This window comes from Alligator mississippiensis, chromosome 5 (genome assembly GCF_030867095.1).
Source record: "Alligator mississippiensis isolate rAllMis1 chromosome 5, rAllMis1, whole genome shotgun sequence".
Classification (NCBI taxonomy): domain Eukaryota; kingdom Metazoa; phylum Chordata; order Crocodylia; family Alligatoridae; genus Alligator; species Alligator mississippiensis.
In genome coordinates this window covers 81,424,050-81,441,440 of record NC_081828.1, presented here as the reverse complement: position 1 = coordinate 81,441,440, position 17,391 = coordinate 81,424,050, and the positions used below count along the sequence as shown (strand labels likewise).

General features: G+C 46.0%; 2 protein-coding genes across 2 annotated transcripts in view; one reads left to right on the top strand and one right to left on the bottom strand.

Moving 5' to 3' along the window:
- GLIPR2 (GLI pathogenesis related 2) overlaps window positions 1-11,539 on the bottom strand; it is a 68,394-nt gene extending 56,855 nt beyond the window's left edge. Inside the window, exon 1 of the mRNA XM_019485309.2 lies at window positions 11,462-11,539. Within this exon, the coding sequence (XP_019340854.1) occupies window positions 11,462-11,507 (46 nt within the window). The 5' untranslated portion in view covers window positions 11,508-11,539. The remainder of the gene's footprint in view (window positions 1-11,461) is intronic.
- LOC109282636 (uncharacterized) overlaps window positions 1-17,391 on the top strand; it is a 37,297-nt gene that overhangs the window by 9,007 nt on the left and 10,899 nt on the right. The window contains exons 2-3 of the mRNA XM_019485304.2: window positions 8,223-8,402; window positions 8,767-8,892. Coding sequence (XP_019340849.1) covers window positions 8,223-8,402; window positions 8,767-8,892 — 306 coding nt within the window. The remainder of the gene's footprint in view (window positions 1-8,222; window positions 8,403-8,766; window positions 8,893-17,391) is intronic.

Below are 17,391 nucleotides of genomic sequence, written 5' to 3'. Positions count from 1 at the left end.
TCTTACTCAGACTGAACAGGCCCAGTTGCCAAAGTCTCTCCTCATAGGACCCATCCTCCATGCCCCCAATCATACGGGTGGCCCTTCTTTGTACCGTCTTGAGCTTATCCACATTCTTCTTGAAGTGCGGTGCCCAGAACTGGACATAGAAATGCAAAGTGCTGCACCTAGGGAGGAAAAATGTCCAGCACACCTACAGCCTAGGGAATGACCTGCTGGGTGGCACAGAGGTGGAAAGGGATCTTGGAATCCTAGTGGACTCCAAGATGAACATGAGCCGGCAGTGTGACGAAGCCATCAGAAAAGCCAATGGCACTTTATCGTGCATCACCAGATGCATGACGAATAGGTCCAGGGAGGTGATACTTCCCCTCTATAGGGCGCTGGTCAGACCGCAGTTGGAGTACTGCGTGCAATTCTGGGCGCCACACTTCAGGAAGGATGCGGATAACCTGGAGAGGGTACAGAGAAGGGCAACTCGTATGGTCAAGGGCCTGCAGACCAAGCCCTACGAGGAGAGACTAGAGAAACTGGACCTTTTCAGGCTCCACAAGAGAAGGTTGAGAGGCGACCTTGTGGCTGCCTATAAGTTCATCACGGGGGCACAGAAGGGAATTGGTGAGTATTTATTCACCAAGGCGCCCCCGGGGGTTACAAGAAACAATGGCCACAAGCTAGCAGAGAGCAGATTTAGACTGGACATTAGGAAGAACTTCTTCACAGTTCGAGTGGCCAAGGTCTGGAACGGGCTCCCAAGGGAGGTGGTGCTCTCCCCTACCCTGGGGGTCTTCAAGAGGAGGTTAGACGAGTATCTAGCTGGGTTCATCTAGACCCAGCACTCTTTCCTGCTTATGCAGGGGGTCGGACTTGATGATCTATTGAGGTCCCTTCCGACCCTAACATCTATGAATCTATGAATAGTACTCCAGCTGTGACCTCACCAACGCTGAATGGAAAGGGAAGAGGACCTCCCGGGATCTATTGGTGACACATTGGCTGATACATGCCAGAGTTCTACTTGCTCTTCTGGCAACCTCATCGCACTGTTGACTCATGTTCATCTTCCAGTTGATTATGATCCCCAGGTCCCATTCAGATGCAGTGCCAGTCAGTGGACCAACACCCATTGTGTAGTTATGGTGAAGGTTCTTCCCACCCAGAAGAACCCTGCACATTTCTCCCTGTTAAACCTTGTGACAGCTGAAAAATATGTCTGTGTGATAAAGGTGCTTGTTGAAGGCTCTATGAAGATTAGACCAAGTGTTTTTCAATTAATTTGGTTAGATATTAAGCAATATGTTGTTGCTAAGAGCCTAATTAAAGTCTAAGATGTAGTGCAGCCTTGTATGAAATAAGGCCTAATAAATTTAGCAAAGCCTTATAGAAGTGATGGTAGGCCCTGTGGCATAGTAAAAATTAACCTTATCAGAAGAATGCAAGGCTTGTACTGCTATTGGTCAGTCTAAGGACAGTTGAAGTAAAAAGAATCTGAATGGCTGTAAGTTATCAGCATAGCTCAGAAGTTATAAATTGGCTGACACATCCGGAAATCATTTAGAAGGAAGATACAACTCTGTGAAAAGAACTACAGATTAGCCGTTGGCCTGGATTCAGTGGGCCAGTGGATCTCGAGGAGCCCAAGGACTGAATACCAGGGTTTTTCCTGGTACCCCTCGGACAGCGCTGATGGGGGACACCTGACTTCGCTGAGCTCTGTGGAAAAAGGAACTTGTCGTACATCGGGCATCAGAGGGGACTGCCGATAAGTTGCCAACGTGAATTATTATCGTCTTTCATTGTCTGTCTTGTTACTATGCGTAGTTGTGTTTTTGTTAAGTCAATAAACCTTTCTTACCTCTCTACCCCCGACCACACTCTCAATCCCAAACCCTCTGCAGGCGGCTGGGACAAACCTCATCCGATTCAGTTCCACCCATAAAACCAGTTTGTCAAAGTCATCCTGGATCTTTACCCTATCCTATGATGTGTCCACATTTCCCTACAGTTTAGTATCATTCCCAAACTTAATCATTGAGCTTTCCACCCCTCGTCCAAGTCATTAATCTGTTAAAGAGCATGGGTCCAAGCACAGATCCCTAGGGGACACCACTGGAGACAGCCCTCCAGGATGAGGCCATTCCATTGATTACAACTCTCTGGGATCAGCCTCTAAGCCAGTTGTTCACCCACCTCACTGTAGACTGGTCCAGCCCAGTATCCTCCAGTTTGGTTGAGAAACAGACTTCACTAAAGCCTTTGATTCTAAGTAAATGATATCAGCCTCATGTCCCTTGTCCAGTTGGTTAGTTATCTGGTGACAGAAGGACACCAGGTTTGTCAGGAATGATCTACCCTCAACAAAGCCATGTTGGTTGCTTCTTAATACCCCATCAGTTACCAGCATGTAATTAATGACCTCCGTAACAAGTTTTTTGAAATTTTTCTCCCAGGAATGAAGTCAGACTGTAGGTAGTCAGTCTGTAGTTTGCAGGGTCATCCCTCTTCCCTTTCTTAAAGGTAGGGACCATGTTGGCCCTCTTCCAGTCATCTGGGACCACCCCTGAATTCCACAACTGTTCAAACAATTTTGCCAGTAGTGTTGCCATAATCCCAGCCAGTTCTTTCAGGGCTTTCAGATGCAAGTTATCTGGCCCAGAAGACTTGAAAACATCCAGGTGTTCTAGGAGATCCCTCACCTGTTCAGCACTGATTTCATGTAGTCTAGATGTTCTTCTCATTTCTGGAAGCATGTATTTGAAATTGTGAGATTGTAAGATATCATAAAGTCTACTACCCTTCCCCACTCTAGATTAAGATTTCCAAATCTATGTCCCCACAGATTCTCTCGTAGTCATCTCTACTTCACTCACCGTGTCCATTGAGGTCTCCCTCCATAATGACTACTTCATTGTCCGGCACCCATTATGTCATCACCTCATACACCTCTTCCCAGAAGTTCTTCTCCTTTACTGGACTCCCTACTTGTGCGGCATACATGCATTGCTCATCATGCTCATCAATTGGCCTTCATTGTCCAGTTTCAGTCTCATGACCCTGTCATTCTTCCTTTCAACTTCCAAAACTCTGTCCTTCAATTGTTTGCACAGGCTGATCCCGACTCTGTTTCTTTTTCTGTCTATACCACTGTAGAAGAGTTTAAATCCTCCCCCAATCTCTCTCACCTAGTTTCCTTTTCACTTTATTTCCTGCACACATGCAATATGTACTTTCCTCCTTTCCAAAACTTCTCCAGACTGAGTGTTGCAATGAGTCATACTCCCCACATTGAGTGCTGCAACTCTCAAATCCTTTGTTTGGACTAGCTTCTTTGGCTGTATCTGTCCTTGGTGTGGTATCCCTTGCCCATTTCCCATGGAATCTGGATGTTGATCCTGTGCATTGCCTATGGGGTATGTCCTACCTAAGTTTGTTTCTTGGATCCACATCATGATGATTTGCAGAGGTTTTTGCAGCTGGATACCCTTCCTAACACTACCCCCCCCCCTCCTTTATCCAGGCTTGGAACCGGCATTGAATGGGTAGAATTGCTTATCCACAGTGGAGTTCTTCAATTTAAGGAGGATATACTAATGTATATTCATGTTTCAATCAGGTAAAAACGTACAGGGATAGGAAAAGCATTGCAAAAAGAAATAAAATTCTAGTAACCCACAGGCTTGACGAATAAAGAATGGTGTTTGTAAATTTTAGGAACATTCAGTAGCATTGTTAATAATAAACTGCAGCATAGTGAATTAGGGAGATCTCTTAGGTTTGTTAAATGACTGATTCTCCTCCCAATGAAATTAGTGATTAATTTCCTAAATTATATGTTCTTGAAATTCATAGAAAGTACTAAATGGTAAGGCATTACAAACTAGGAGGATTGAGAGAGGTGAAAAGGTGCCTTAGAGCCACTTTGCATCCTCAAGTCATAGGCAGCCACAGCAATGAGTTTGACACAGTCAAGGGATGAACTGATTCTGATAGGCACAAGCATAGTATTTCTAGGAGCCTTCCCTCTTCTTCTTCCTTCCCCGAGTGAGTCTGTCTTTGCAGAGGCATGAGCTTAAACCAGATAAAGGGTTACTCAGCATCTGCAGTGCACTTTTATATGTTCCAATATCTATATTTGAAGAGCTATCAACTTGTATAAATAGATTTTTTTTCTTCATTTTCAGTGCCATAGACTTAATTTTATTACAAATAAAAAGGAAAGCTGAATTCTTTTGAATCAAGAGCTTTTATTAACTGTCCTGTTTAGGAAGGATAAGCACCAGCTAAATAAAGCAGTATTGTTCACTAGCAGAGCTGAGTTTTAGTGTCACTGAAAAAATGTATTGTGCTTAGAGATATACAAATTATTCCAATTGACAGCAGTTCTGCAGTTGAAGTTATATTGAGATATTGTTGTCTAATAAATAAATCCCTGTATTTCACATGCAAAGGGATTTATTTAGTCTTCATACTTTAAATACTCACATTTTTAAGGCAGTCAAATTTTGTTTAGGTTTTTTTTTTCCTAAAAGAATTAGCAGCTTTGGCAGAGTAAACCTTTTAAAATGCCCCTTTTTAAATTAGGCCCCAAGACATCTTTTTATTCAGTTTCCTATTGTTAGGGTGACAATAATTCAAATTAATCGGGGAGCACTGGATCTGCAGCTGGAACAAGGCTTTAACCTGTCTCTCAGCAAAAAGCTGCTGACCACAAGGCAAAATGGTATATTAAAATAACCTTGCAGATGCTTAGGCAAGTAGTTTCTTTAACAAAGGCAGTAGTATGCAGGATAAAATAAAATCACTAGGCAAAAGGAAACAGGATGCCAACCACCTATCTTTAGGAGATAAGACAGAAGCCGGACCTTGGAGAGGCTGCTGAAGTCAGCAGAAAACTAGAAAGAACCAATAGTTGACTGACAGTAGCCAGGCTCACGGCCTTACGCATGCACTCTTAGCAAAGAGGCATGTAAATGAAGGAACTGCATAGGCAATTCTACGCTAATTAGGCAAACAGTAAACAGAGGCGGAGCTTGAGATGGAAGGAGAAATGGGTGGAACAGGAGGAAGGAGGAAGGTGGAATGAATGTTAATGAACCTGAACCAAAATGTATAAATGTGGAAAAGAACTATTGTTCAGGGCTGCTCCCCGTGTTCGTAGACTGGGTGTCTGTGAGGGAGCTCACCTGAAGCTGTCTCCATTTTGAATAAAGCTGTTGTGAGCCATGTGTGCTGGTGTTTGCTCCCTGCCTGCTCTGGCTAATGAGTAACAGGACCCATGAGCAATTGGACTGTCGTCTCCCTAGTCGTTGGGTGCCACATGGAGTCAGGGTCTAACACCTATAGTTAAAAAATCATACACACCATAAATGCCAAACTTCAGGTCACATACTTGTAACAAACAGCTTTCCAAATATTTGTATGTACCACTTTGTGGCAGGGGACCATCCCAAGGCCAATAACATTATTGGCCTGCCCACCTGTCTAGGGAAGTCTGCCTTGATTTTCCTGCCAAACCTTGATGTATCTGAACTGGATGTAAAAATGCAGGAGGCTGCCCATTTAAAGCTTTGATGCTAAGGGCATTATACATGGCTCTGACCTACCCTTTACCATGCCCCATGCCTCGCAGATGGCATCCAAAGATCACTTACACTATTACTCCCCCAGCCCCATAGCTGGGCTGCAGTAGGCCAGTAGTCCAAACTATCCACTATCACTTCTTCTGGCCCCACATTGTTGCCCAAGCTTCACTCTCAGGCTTCAGGCCTTGGGCCCTCCTGGCCTCCATGTTGTTGCCCAAGCCTGCTGCTCTTCTCTCAGGGTGTGCTCCCCTGGCCTTTCTCCTCCACAGGGTCACCCACAAGGCTGCAGGGACTGAGGCTTTACAGAGCCCCATACTCACCTTTCACTAGAGAAGCACTGGTGTGGCATTTCCTGAGGACTGCCACACCACCAGCAGCCCCAACACTCCATCCTCCCCAGCAGGGTATAGTTTTAAGTCATTCCCCAGGAACAACTGCAGGCCTACCTGCCCTGGTCTGACTTCACCTCTCCAGGCTCCTAGATGTCCTTCCTGGGCTGCTCTCTGTCCTGGGCACTATTGTAGCCTCCATCTCATAGCCTGCACCCAGTCACTGGCCCATCTCTCTCAGACCCCCTTATAGGATGCCTCTCATTAAGAGGCTGAGCTGCAGCCTCCTTCATCAACAGCCTGCATGGTAGCTGACCCCTACCCTCTTTCAGTAGTGATGTCTCCCCCATCGAGGGGACCTTCAGCCTCTTCTAGGCTCAGACCCCACCTTTAGGTCAGTTAGGGTGCCAGTAGCTCGCCACAGCCCTGGCCTGCCCTTTGCCCTGTTGGCCCTGCCCCCCTTGCATTGACCAGTTGAGAGTCTCAGGAGCACCTGATCTCCCTACTTAGCAGGGGTTCCCCCTTGGGCTCCACCATAAAGCCATTAACTCCCATCTAGCTTGCCCAGAGCTCCAGAAATCTTATGCCTAGCAGCCCTTTACTGGGCTCATCTGAGCCCCTGACCTCAGTCCCAGTCAGTTCTAATCAGGGGCTTGCCCACACACTATAAGCCCCTTCCTAGGCTGGCCTCACTCTCCCTAGGCCCATAGCCTTTTCCTTGGGGCTTGGGACCCCCTGGGTCCTAAGGAGCCTCCTCCATCCCCATAGTTCCTACCCTTGACTTCCAGATGTTCTGGGAGCAGCAGATCTCAAGTTGGGTGGTGTTAAATCATCAGCATCCCTGCAACAACTTCTGGCTCAGCTTCTCAGTGCCTGCTCTTATACTGCAGTTGCTCAGTCCTGCTCCAATCAGGCAGCCTCCTGGTTGTCATGTTACCACCTGATTGGCTCTGCAGTCATCTGCAGGCTGCCTCACAGCCTGCTCAGGCCCTTAAAGTGTCAAGCACCCAAACACGCACTGCCACACACTTCTTTCTGTAATGTGTTACTACTTAAGTTAGTTTTGCAAAAATACACCCCTGACTGATCCATCTTACCTTCCTTCTGGCTTCCAGCTTTAGAGTGAATTGAGTTTTAGTTTTATAGTAAAGGAAAAAATTGAATGAGATACAGTGTAAAAATAAAGTTATACTATTTCAATGTAATAGACCAGAGGTTGTCAACTGGGGATATGCGTACCTCTAGGGGTACTTTAAAAGGTTCTAGGGGGTACGCAGAACTAATGCGGCTGATATATACTGCATGCGTGTGCACAGATGCAGCGCAGCACACAGGTGGCCAGGAGAGTAGCCAGGTCCAGCTGGTAAGTGTGTTGTGAGGGAAGGGGCTGGAGGGGAGAGGGCGGGATTGAGGCTCAGTGGTGGGGCTGCCCAGCCAGAGCAGGCGCAGGACTGAGCTGTGCAGGGGGCAGTTTCCACCTCTGTGAGCACCCCAAGAGAGCATGGGGGCGTGTGCCCCCAGATCTGCGTGGGGCAGGTCGGGATGCCACTGCGGGCTGGGACTGAGACTGGGACTATGCTGTGCTCTCAGCAGGCAGTGGCAGTGCTGGGAGGGGCTACAGGAGGAGCTGCAGCCACCCCAAAATTCATTGTAGCCCCTCCCAATAGTCTCTTCTCAGTGCTGCCACCACCCACCCCCAGGGCAGCCCAGCCCAGCCCAGCCCCTGCCAGGAACAGCCTGGCACCAGCCCCAGCCCACAGCTGCAGTCTGCCTTCCCCCATGCAGATCTGGGGGCACATGTCCCCATGCCCTCCCAGGGGTGCGCATAGCTGCAGGAGTTGCTCCCCCCCACACAGCTCAGTCCTGTGCCCTGTCCCTGCCCTACTGCCTCCCCCACCACTGGGCAAGCCCGCCCTCACCCTCTGCGCAGATCCATAGGCACACAGCTCTCCTGGGGTGTGTGCACTGGTGGGAGCTGCCATCCCTCCTCCCCGCACCCCTCAGATGAGCCGCTTGCAGCTCCATCCCATGCTCTGCCCTGGCTGTACAGCACGAGCCCCACTCCCTCCCTCACTGCAGGGGCCTTGATTTGCCCCCTTAAAAACAAGAACAAAAAATAAAGGTGGTGTACATGAGCTGGAACTTTGAGAGAGAAGGGGTACACTTGTTAAAAAAGGATGAAAACCCCTGTAACAGACCATTCAGTATTTTAGAGTAGAACTACTTTTAATTATTTTTAATTGATTAAATTATTATTTAAATAATTTATTTCCTGTTTTGAAACACATGCATTTCTTTTATACTGATCTAGCAAAAAGGCCTCACTTTTTTGATAAGATTCTGCATGGAGAAGAAGGAGTTGCACATTCGCTGCGAGAAAATTCACAACAAACGTATGACGATCAGGCCTTCTCTGAAACTGGGGATGTTGCATCTATTCCAGATGCTCCAAAAACGTCCGTTGAAGTACTTGGATTAGAAGGGTCAACTGGTAAGCTAACTATACCTTGACAAATGTTCCTAACATTCGTAACTGTTTTAACACTTCATAATTATTATTAATTAATTAGAAGATTTGTTTCATTCTCATCCCCCAAAATTCTTATTTACTAGCACAAGATGATTACGCTACTTATTTTCTTAATAATGAAATTTGCCTCTATTGAGTGCCAGACTGGCATTACAAATCAAAGTCCTCTTTGTTCATATCCAAAATGTAATGAGGCTGGCATCTAGGCACCTGCCAAAGTACTGATTTCTTCACCACTAGACAATAGGGCCAGTCCTTGTCTCTGTCATCAAAATGAATATAATGTATATATTCTTGTATCTAATTATATATTTTTCTGGTTCAGTTTCAGTCTATGTTCTTATTAATTCCAAAGACTTGATTCTTAAATGTTTGACAAAAAAGTTGTTAATGCAGAGAATCATTGATCCAAAGTATCAGTGGATTGGTCCCATGGGATTGATAACCAAAGGTAAAGATATTTTTATTATGGACAGCTAATTACACATTCTAACTTGCATTGAGTTAAACTCTTATAAAGTAGGCAGAAGGGAAAGGGTAGTGTGAATAAGTTCATTGCATTTGCAGGGAAGCATAAATGGATTATAATGAATATAATACATTCAGAAGAATAATAATTTAAGTACAGAGCAATATAAACAGTTTGAACTGTATATTTGCTACAGTTCTAAGGTTGAATTATTTGATAAGACAAATTTATAAATTTTCCGTATATAGAATCAAATTATTGGAAGGTTGTCTTATAGTCAAGTAAATATGGTGGTAAGAGGAAAAGTAGGAAAAAGAAGGACATAAAAGAACAAGTGAAAGAGAAAACAAAATGAAATAATGAAAAATTGATGAGGGTAAAGGGAAAAAAGGAGAGGAATAAGGAAAGAGAGAGATGAAAGGAAAGATAAGCAGAGAAGAGGAAGAGGATGAATAGAAATAAATTATACAGATCTGAATGCTGTGTACCATTCTCTCTCAGGGAGTGATAAATTCGACAGATAAATTTACTGCAGATCAGATTTAGATCTCTTACTCGTAAATCCAGAGTAGCAGAAAACATGCCCCTAAAATATTAGAGATAGTCATCTGGTTCAGAACTGGGTATGCACTATGCATCTCCCCATTTATGCAATGTCTCTTGTATTATTTTAGCCCTTTTCACAGAGTCCCTGTTCTGTTTGTAAATTAAGCCAGGGAAAATGGATGATCCCTTGTCCTCATGTGACAATAAGTTTGACCTAAACCTTCAAGTAACTCAAGACTGTAGCTTTTTGCACAAAACCACTTTCTACTGGGAAATCCCCTTTTAGAGACAGCCATGAGGATTATTGTTGTATTCAAGAAGAAAGAAAGGTTTGGGCAATAAAATGCCCAACTCTTTTAATCCACCAATAAATTTGTGAAAATATCTGTGAAGGGAACCTTGAGGAGTGTTTTTCCCAGCAGGGGAAGGGATAAGGAGTATCTGGAACTGTTCTCCCTTCAGAACTCTGAGTGAAGTGAAAGGTTTGCTGTGGATAGAAGGCCATGTCATTTATCAGCTTTGCAGAAAGCAAGTTTTGTTTGGTGATACCTTTTACTGGACCAACTGTATAGTTGGGAAAGATGCTATACAACCTTTTGGACACAAAACTAAAAATGTTGTTCTTCCCTGCACTCAGATTAAATAATGATCTTCCCCAGGCTTAATAAAAAATATATTTTATATATGAAAATCAATGCTATAAACAAACTAATAAAATTTAGAAATTACATCAAATTTTACTCCTGAAAATTCAAAGATTTGCACTGTACAGCTATTTGCAGGCTTTGTTGAGAAAGATTATTCATGTATTCTGCTTGTATTTGAAGATTCAGTTGCTTGATCAAATAGCAAGATAACTAGGACTGACAGAAGAAAAGTTTTGGGGAGATCCAAAAACTCAACATTTTTTTAAACTTTTTGTTTTAACCTCTTGCTTTAACTTAGGTCTAAATTTCTTAAACTTTGAATAAATGTTGCAATACTCAAAACTATAGTAGATTTAAAAGCATTAAAAATTCTCTCTGTTAACTTACTAGGCACGTTCTTCCAGATCAGAGGTCCAATGGATAGTATAGTGGATTGAAAATCTAGATGCCTGAATGATAGTTCAAACTTTTATGTTGACTTGCTCTGTTACCTTGGACTAGGCCCTATATCTATATCTATCTCAGAATCAGGGCAAGAGTAGTCTAGTTCCCCTTGTTTTCCCATGCCCCTATGTAACAGAATCAGACCCTAGGGCACCCTGACATCCCTTGGTGGCCAAATGGCAACTGCCCAGCTCTGGTTCTAAGGTACCCTCCCTTTAACATTTTCCTGCCATGCCTCAATGTAATTGATTGGGTTTTTAAAAGGGAAGCTGCCTAAGCGTCCTAAAGCAAGACCCTACAGTCTGCCAGCAGATCCCCTTTCTGAAAACTGCTAGCCTCCAAATACCATCCTCAAGCAAGATGGGCCTCCTTGGCCTGTCCATGCTCCAGGGCACCTGTAGCCTGAAGGGCTAATTACATAGCTCCAATCGCCCTTTACATCATGCCAATGCCTCACAGATGCCACTGTACCACCATTCCCTTGTTGGGCCCTTGGCCTTCTCAGCCTCCACTCCTTTTCTCTATCTGGGCCTTCTAGCCTAGCTCTTGATTACCTTGATTCTGAGCCCCCTGGACCCGTCTCTACCCTGCTCTGGGCACTTTCTGCCCTTGTCTGAGCCCTGGGCCCCCTAAGCCCAAGCTCTGCCTTCTCAAGTGCTAGGCCCCCAGCCCCAAGTTCTGCCCTTCTCTGGGCTCTGACCTTGATCCCAGGCCTCTATCTGTGTGTTGAGCCTGACTCCTCTTAGGCACTAGTGGGACTTCCAAAACCACCCCACACAATCCCACCCAAACCACTGGTTCAAGTCATACATAAGCCAGCTAGCTCAAACAAAACTCCCAGCCAAACCTCTGTTTGCCCAGCTTCCCCTTATCTTGGGTCCTTCCCCCACTGCAGCAAACATTTAGTGTCTTACTGGCATTGTCAGGCATTCCAGGGATCAGCAAAGTCTCCCCCTTCATCTTTCCAGGGCAGGAGCTCTTAACTCTGGGGCTTACCGGGTCAGACTGCCTGCTCACTCTCAGGCACAGGCTTTAAGAGTCTTGCAAGCCCCATCCCATACAGTCATGTGATTCTGTAGGTACTCACAGGAGTTTCCCCTTCTGTGCCTGATTACATGCTTGCCCTCCCTGCTAGAGCTCAGGTCAACAGTCTGCAGCCCCTTGTTTCTAGACTGACTCCCTTCCTGCCCTTGTTGCCTTACATTGCTCTGCCCAGGGTGAGTTACCTTCCCATAGTTGTCCTGTCCCTGTGCCTTGCACCCTGGGCTAGCTGCCAGCAGACATTTCATTAGCAGATAGCTTGTTTCTTAGCTGCCAGTCCTGCCTGATTCAGCTCAGCCTGGCACTCTTTCCTCCTAAAGAAACAGGAGCCTTCTGGCTTTCTGTTACACCCCGGTTTCCCCATTCTACGATATGCTACTGCCATGTTATAGGTAAGCCCTTTGTGTCCAGGAATTCTTGCACCTGGAATTCCTCATGATCATGGATAACAGGCAGGATGGCAGTAGCATCAAATGGCCAAGACATTAGTTGGTGTCATAGGGCTTTAAAAGGGACATATAGAACACTGTATTTTCATATGCTGTGGTAAACCCAGCTTTAAAGTGAATGGGTTGATCTGCCTAATGATGGTGAGAACACGTGGGTGACTTCTGAGCTAGCTTATCAGAAGGCAGTGTGCAAGGAAAATGTGATATGGATACTGCCTAGTGCACAAGTCAGAGACAGAATCTAGGCAGAGGTCAGGAGGGTCAGTAGTGAAGAGGAGAGAGACTGGCAAGCAAGCAGGAACTGGGACCAAAGCCAGGAACTAGAGACAAGACAGAGGCTCAGGAACTGGGAGACAAGACAAGAAGGCAATGAACAATCATAGCTAGAAGCTGGTAAAGCATTGGGCAGGTTATTTATCCAATTTGATTTATGTGCCACACGTCTTAGAAAAGATTCGGGGCAGCTTACAATTAAAAACAAACAAACAACAAACTTAAAAACAAGAGAACGACAAGAAAACAAAAACAACTGAAAAGATTGCCTTCTTCCTGTGTGACATGGACCATAAAGGAACTGTGTATGATAGCTAGTCAGCCCACAGGTGTGAAAAAAGCATCTATTCTAACCCTAAATCTAGGAGGATAGGTAGGGTTTGGGCCTGCCAAAGGCTAAGAATCTTCTCCATTATAGAGGGATGGTAAAGGATTTGTAGTCCTGGGATAAAACATATTTGTAGTCCTGGGATAAAACATGAGGAAGGGCTTTACAGCCCTCTCAAAACTAAAATTCTTCCGTGATATCAGGGACAGGCTATAGGTCCAGAGCTGTAACTGATGGATTTGAAACAATGGGGAAAAACAGATTTAAAAGTGAAAGTTTCAGAGAAAACACCAGGTGCATGACAGTGAGTCATCCTTCCTGTGTGTAATGGCAGGTCATCACGAAAAAGGACTTAGGCACCTAAATTTTAGGCACTTGTATCCCAGAGTAGAAGTTGAAACCCTAGGCTTCATGTACAATGCATAGAGAAAGTTGAGTGCCTCAGAATGGCAATCTAAGGATATAAATGAATGTTGTCTGTGAAGCGGGATCAATTGTGCTAGGATGTGCCCTAGCACAGCTGATCTGCTTCATTGGTGTCACAGGGCTGTTGTCCTGCAGGGTCAAGCCCCTGCAACTTCTGGGGCTTCCAGGGCCCAATCCTGCAGGACAATGGCCCCAGGGGGGTACACATCTGAAGCAGGGCATCTTTCCATGGGTGTTTGCATAAGATGGAGTGTGATGGTGAGATATGCACAGTTCAGTAATTCCCTGCAGGGGAATTCCCAAGGCATGCAAGAAACAAACAAGAAGATATCCTCCCCTTTAAGGCATCACAAACTGTGACTACCTTTGGTCATAGCTAGGGGTGCGCAGATAAAGATTTTATTGGCTGATACCAATAGCCAATATGCCGGGTGAGTAAATGACTAATATCAATCTGATAACCAATTTACAGGAATGCAGCTGAGCAACATGGAGAGCAGCACCCTGAAGGTAAGTCTGTGTAGGGGAAGGGGCATGGAGGGGGGCAGATCGAGGCCCCTAGGGTGAGGGATGGAAGGGGAAGGACAGCGGGATGGAGTCACAGGTGGCTCGTTCAGGGATCAGCATTCTGGTGCTTAGAAATGGCAGCAGGGGCACTTGAACTAAAGCTCATTAAAATGAGCAATTTTAATTATCCAGACATCTCCTGGGAGGAACACTCGGCTAAATTGGATTGGTTGCGATCCTCCCTGACCTGTGTCAAGGAGCTCTTCGTGACACAGGAGGTGCATGGGCCAACCAGAGGTGATGCTCTGCTAGACTTGGTCCTGGCCAAAGGAGATGACCTAGTGACCAACTTAAATATAGAGGGAAGTCTGGACAACAGCGACCATGAAACCATCATGTTCACTGTCCGACATAAGGCAGACAAATCAGATAGCAGGATTGAAGACTTGGATTCCAAAAATGCAAATTTCAACAACCTTAGGTCACTAGTAGAACAAGTGCTGTGGGACCAGGGACCAAAGGCAAACAATGTGCACAAAGAATAGTTGTTCCTTAAGGACATGATCCTTGAAGCACAAAGGATGTCCATTCCCAAGAGGAGAAAAGGTAACAGAAGGGCTGGGAAGCTCTCTTGGCTAAACAGGGAAATCACGGTCCTCTTAAGAAAGAAGAAAGAGGCTTACAAACAATGGAAGCTTGGGGTGAGTCCCAAGGAGGACTATTCCATGACAGCCTGCATTTGAAGGGAACAGATAAGACAGGCTTAATCAGTGAACAAACTTAGATTAGCAATGGGAATCAAGAACAACAAGAAGTCCTTCTTTAGGTACATAGGGAACAGATGGAAAACAAATGGGAGTGTGGGGCCATTACTCAACAACTCAGGAGAGCTGGTTACCGATACCCAAGAGAAAGCTGAACTCCTGAATGACTACTTTGCCCCGGTCTTTCACCAGACCAAGGGGAAAAGCATGCCAGGTAGAGTAGAGGATGAACACAGTAGGATTACTCGCCTTCCTACTATTGCCATCGAATTGTTGTATGAACAATTAATAAAATTGGACATATACAAGTCAGTGGGATCAGATGATCTTCATCTGAGAGTGCTGAAGGAGCTGACCGAAGTCATTGCGGAACCCCTGGCAAATCTCTTCCACAACTCGTGGTGCTCTGGAGAAGTCCCTGAGGACTGGAAGAGGGCCAATGTTTGCCCATCCACAAGGGCAGGAGGGAGGACCTAGGTAGTTATAGGCCAATCAGCCTAACTTCTATCCTAGGGAAAATCCTAGAAAAGTTCATCCAGGAGTCTATCTGTGATAAGCTTGCAGAAGGTAAGATTCTGAATGATGCTGGCTTTGTTGCAGGCAGGTCTTGCCTTACCAACCTCATATCCTTCTATGACTAAGTAACTCACCACCTGGACACAAGAAAGCAGGTTGATATTGTATACCTAGACTTCCAAAAGGCCTTTGATCTAGCATCCCATAATGTCCTTGTGAGAAAATTGGAGGGTTGTGGGCTTAACTCCAAGACACTCAGGTGACTGAGAAACTGGCTGCAGGATAGGACCCAGAGAGTTGTAGTGAATTGATCTTTCTCATCCTGACAAGTGGGCAGCGGTGTCCCGCAGGGAATCAGTGCTTGGTCCAGTACTTTTCAACATCTTTATTAACAATTTGGATGTGGGGGTGAAGAGCTCACTGGCCAAGTTCACGGATGACACCAAGTTATGGGGGAGCGTGGTCACGCTTGAAGATAGGCAACAGATACAGGCGGACCTAGACAGGCTAGCAAGTTCGGTGGATCGGAATCTGATGAAGTTCAACGTCGAGAAATGTAGAGTGCTCCACCTCAGGACAAGCAACCCCCAACACACCTACAGGCTTGGTGGCACCAAACTGACTAGCACCACGAATGAAAGGGACCTGGGGGTAATAACAGACCACAGTATGAGTATGAGCCGACAGTGCGATGCTGTTGCCAGTAGGGCAAATAATACTCTGGCATGCATCAATTGATGCATCTCTAGCAAAACCAAGGAGGTGATTCTTCCACTCTACTCAGCACTGGTGAGACTACAGCTGGAGTACTTCATCCAGTTCTGGGCACTGCACTTTAACAAGGACATGGACAAGCTTGAGAGTCCAAAGAAGAGCCACCTGTATGATCAGAGTCTTAAAAGGCAAGCCATACCAGGAAAGGCTGAGGGATCTGGGACTCTTCAGCCTGAGGAAAAGAAGGCTGAAAGGGTCCTGCTACACTAGGGGAGCACATCAAGGGCTTGGTGAGCAACTGTTCACTAGGGCACCTGAGGGGAAAACCAGGAGTAATTGCTACGAACTCCTGGAAGATCAATTCAGGCTCAACATTAGGAAAAATGACTTCACAGTCAGGGTGTCCAGACTGTGGAATAAGCTCCCTCCAGAGGTGGTGGAATCACCTACCCTGGAAATCTTCAAGAGGAGACTAGACAGTCACCTTTCTGGGGTCACCTGACCCCCAGTTATCTTTCCTGCTTGGGGAAGGGGGCTGGACCTGATGATCTTCCAAGGTCCGTTCCGGCCTTACAACCTATGAATCTATGAAAGTGCTGCTGCCACCATTTTTAAGTGCTAGGACACTATTAACTGGAGTGGAGCCAAGCAGGGCGAGGGCAGAGACAGGCTGGCCACTGGACTTGGGGCTCTTCACCCTGCTGGCTTTGCCCTGGGATCCATGGCTGTGCTGAGTCCCCTGGCCATCTACCAGCAGTGGCAGCGGTGAGTTGTGTCTTCCACTGCTGGATGGGGAGGGGAAGTAGCGCGGTCATCCTGCAGCTCCCAGGGCAAAGGCAGCAGGGCAAAGAGCTCTGAACCCACAGTGGGCAGCCTGCCTCCACCCTCACTCTTCTCAGCTCCACTCCAGTTAAAAGTGTCCTGATGCTTAAAAATGGTGTCAGTGGCACTTCAGTGAAAGTTCATTCGACGAGCTTTAGTTTGAGTGGCCCCACCACCATTTTTAAGCGCAGGGACACTGATTCCTTGGACAAACCACCCACGGCTTGGTCCCATTCCCTGCCCTGGCCCCTGAGTCCCATTCACTGCCCTGCCCCAGCCACAACCCCTGCCCCTGCCCCTGCCCCACTCCCTCCCTCATCGTAGGGGCCTTGATCTACGCCTCCTCCCCACCCTCCTTTCCTCCTCAGTGCCTCTTTCACTCCACAGACTTTCCTGCAGGGTGTTGCTCTCCACGCTGCCTGACTGCATTCGTGATCAGAACATGCATGTGGCTGCATACATGCATGCAGCATCCAGGGGCCCTGGCCAGAAGGCATATTATATTTATTGATATATTATTGGCTACACTGCCAAAAAAGCCAATAGCTGATAATGTTAATTTTCCTTTTATCAGTGCCAATCCGATATGGCACTGATATATCAGTGCACATCTAGTCATGGCAACATTTTGAAGCACTTGAAGTATGACAAGAAACTAGGATGTCTGTGTACTTGGCACAAGGGCAATGTCTGTTTACATCCTAAAAACCCACATGAGAAGATCAAGCCAATGCAAAACGTAAAGAACAGGGAAATGCCTTGAAAACCCACCACTCTCTAGAGTTGAGGTACCTGATGCAGGCCTGCAGAGGGCACCTCTATTCACTCAAGATCCAGACTGTGGAGTCCTCTGCTGAAGGCTGGTGTCTACATCTATGGCTTGAAAGAACTGAAGGGGGCTTTCTGTTTTCTTTTAAAATGCAGCAGAAGTAGGTGGTGATGGTAGCGCCAGACACTTTTTATATAAAACCCTAGTGGAAGATCTGGATTCTATGCCTACTTCA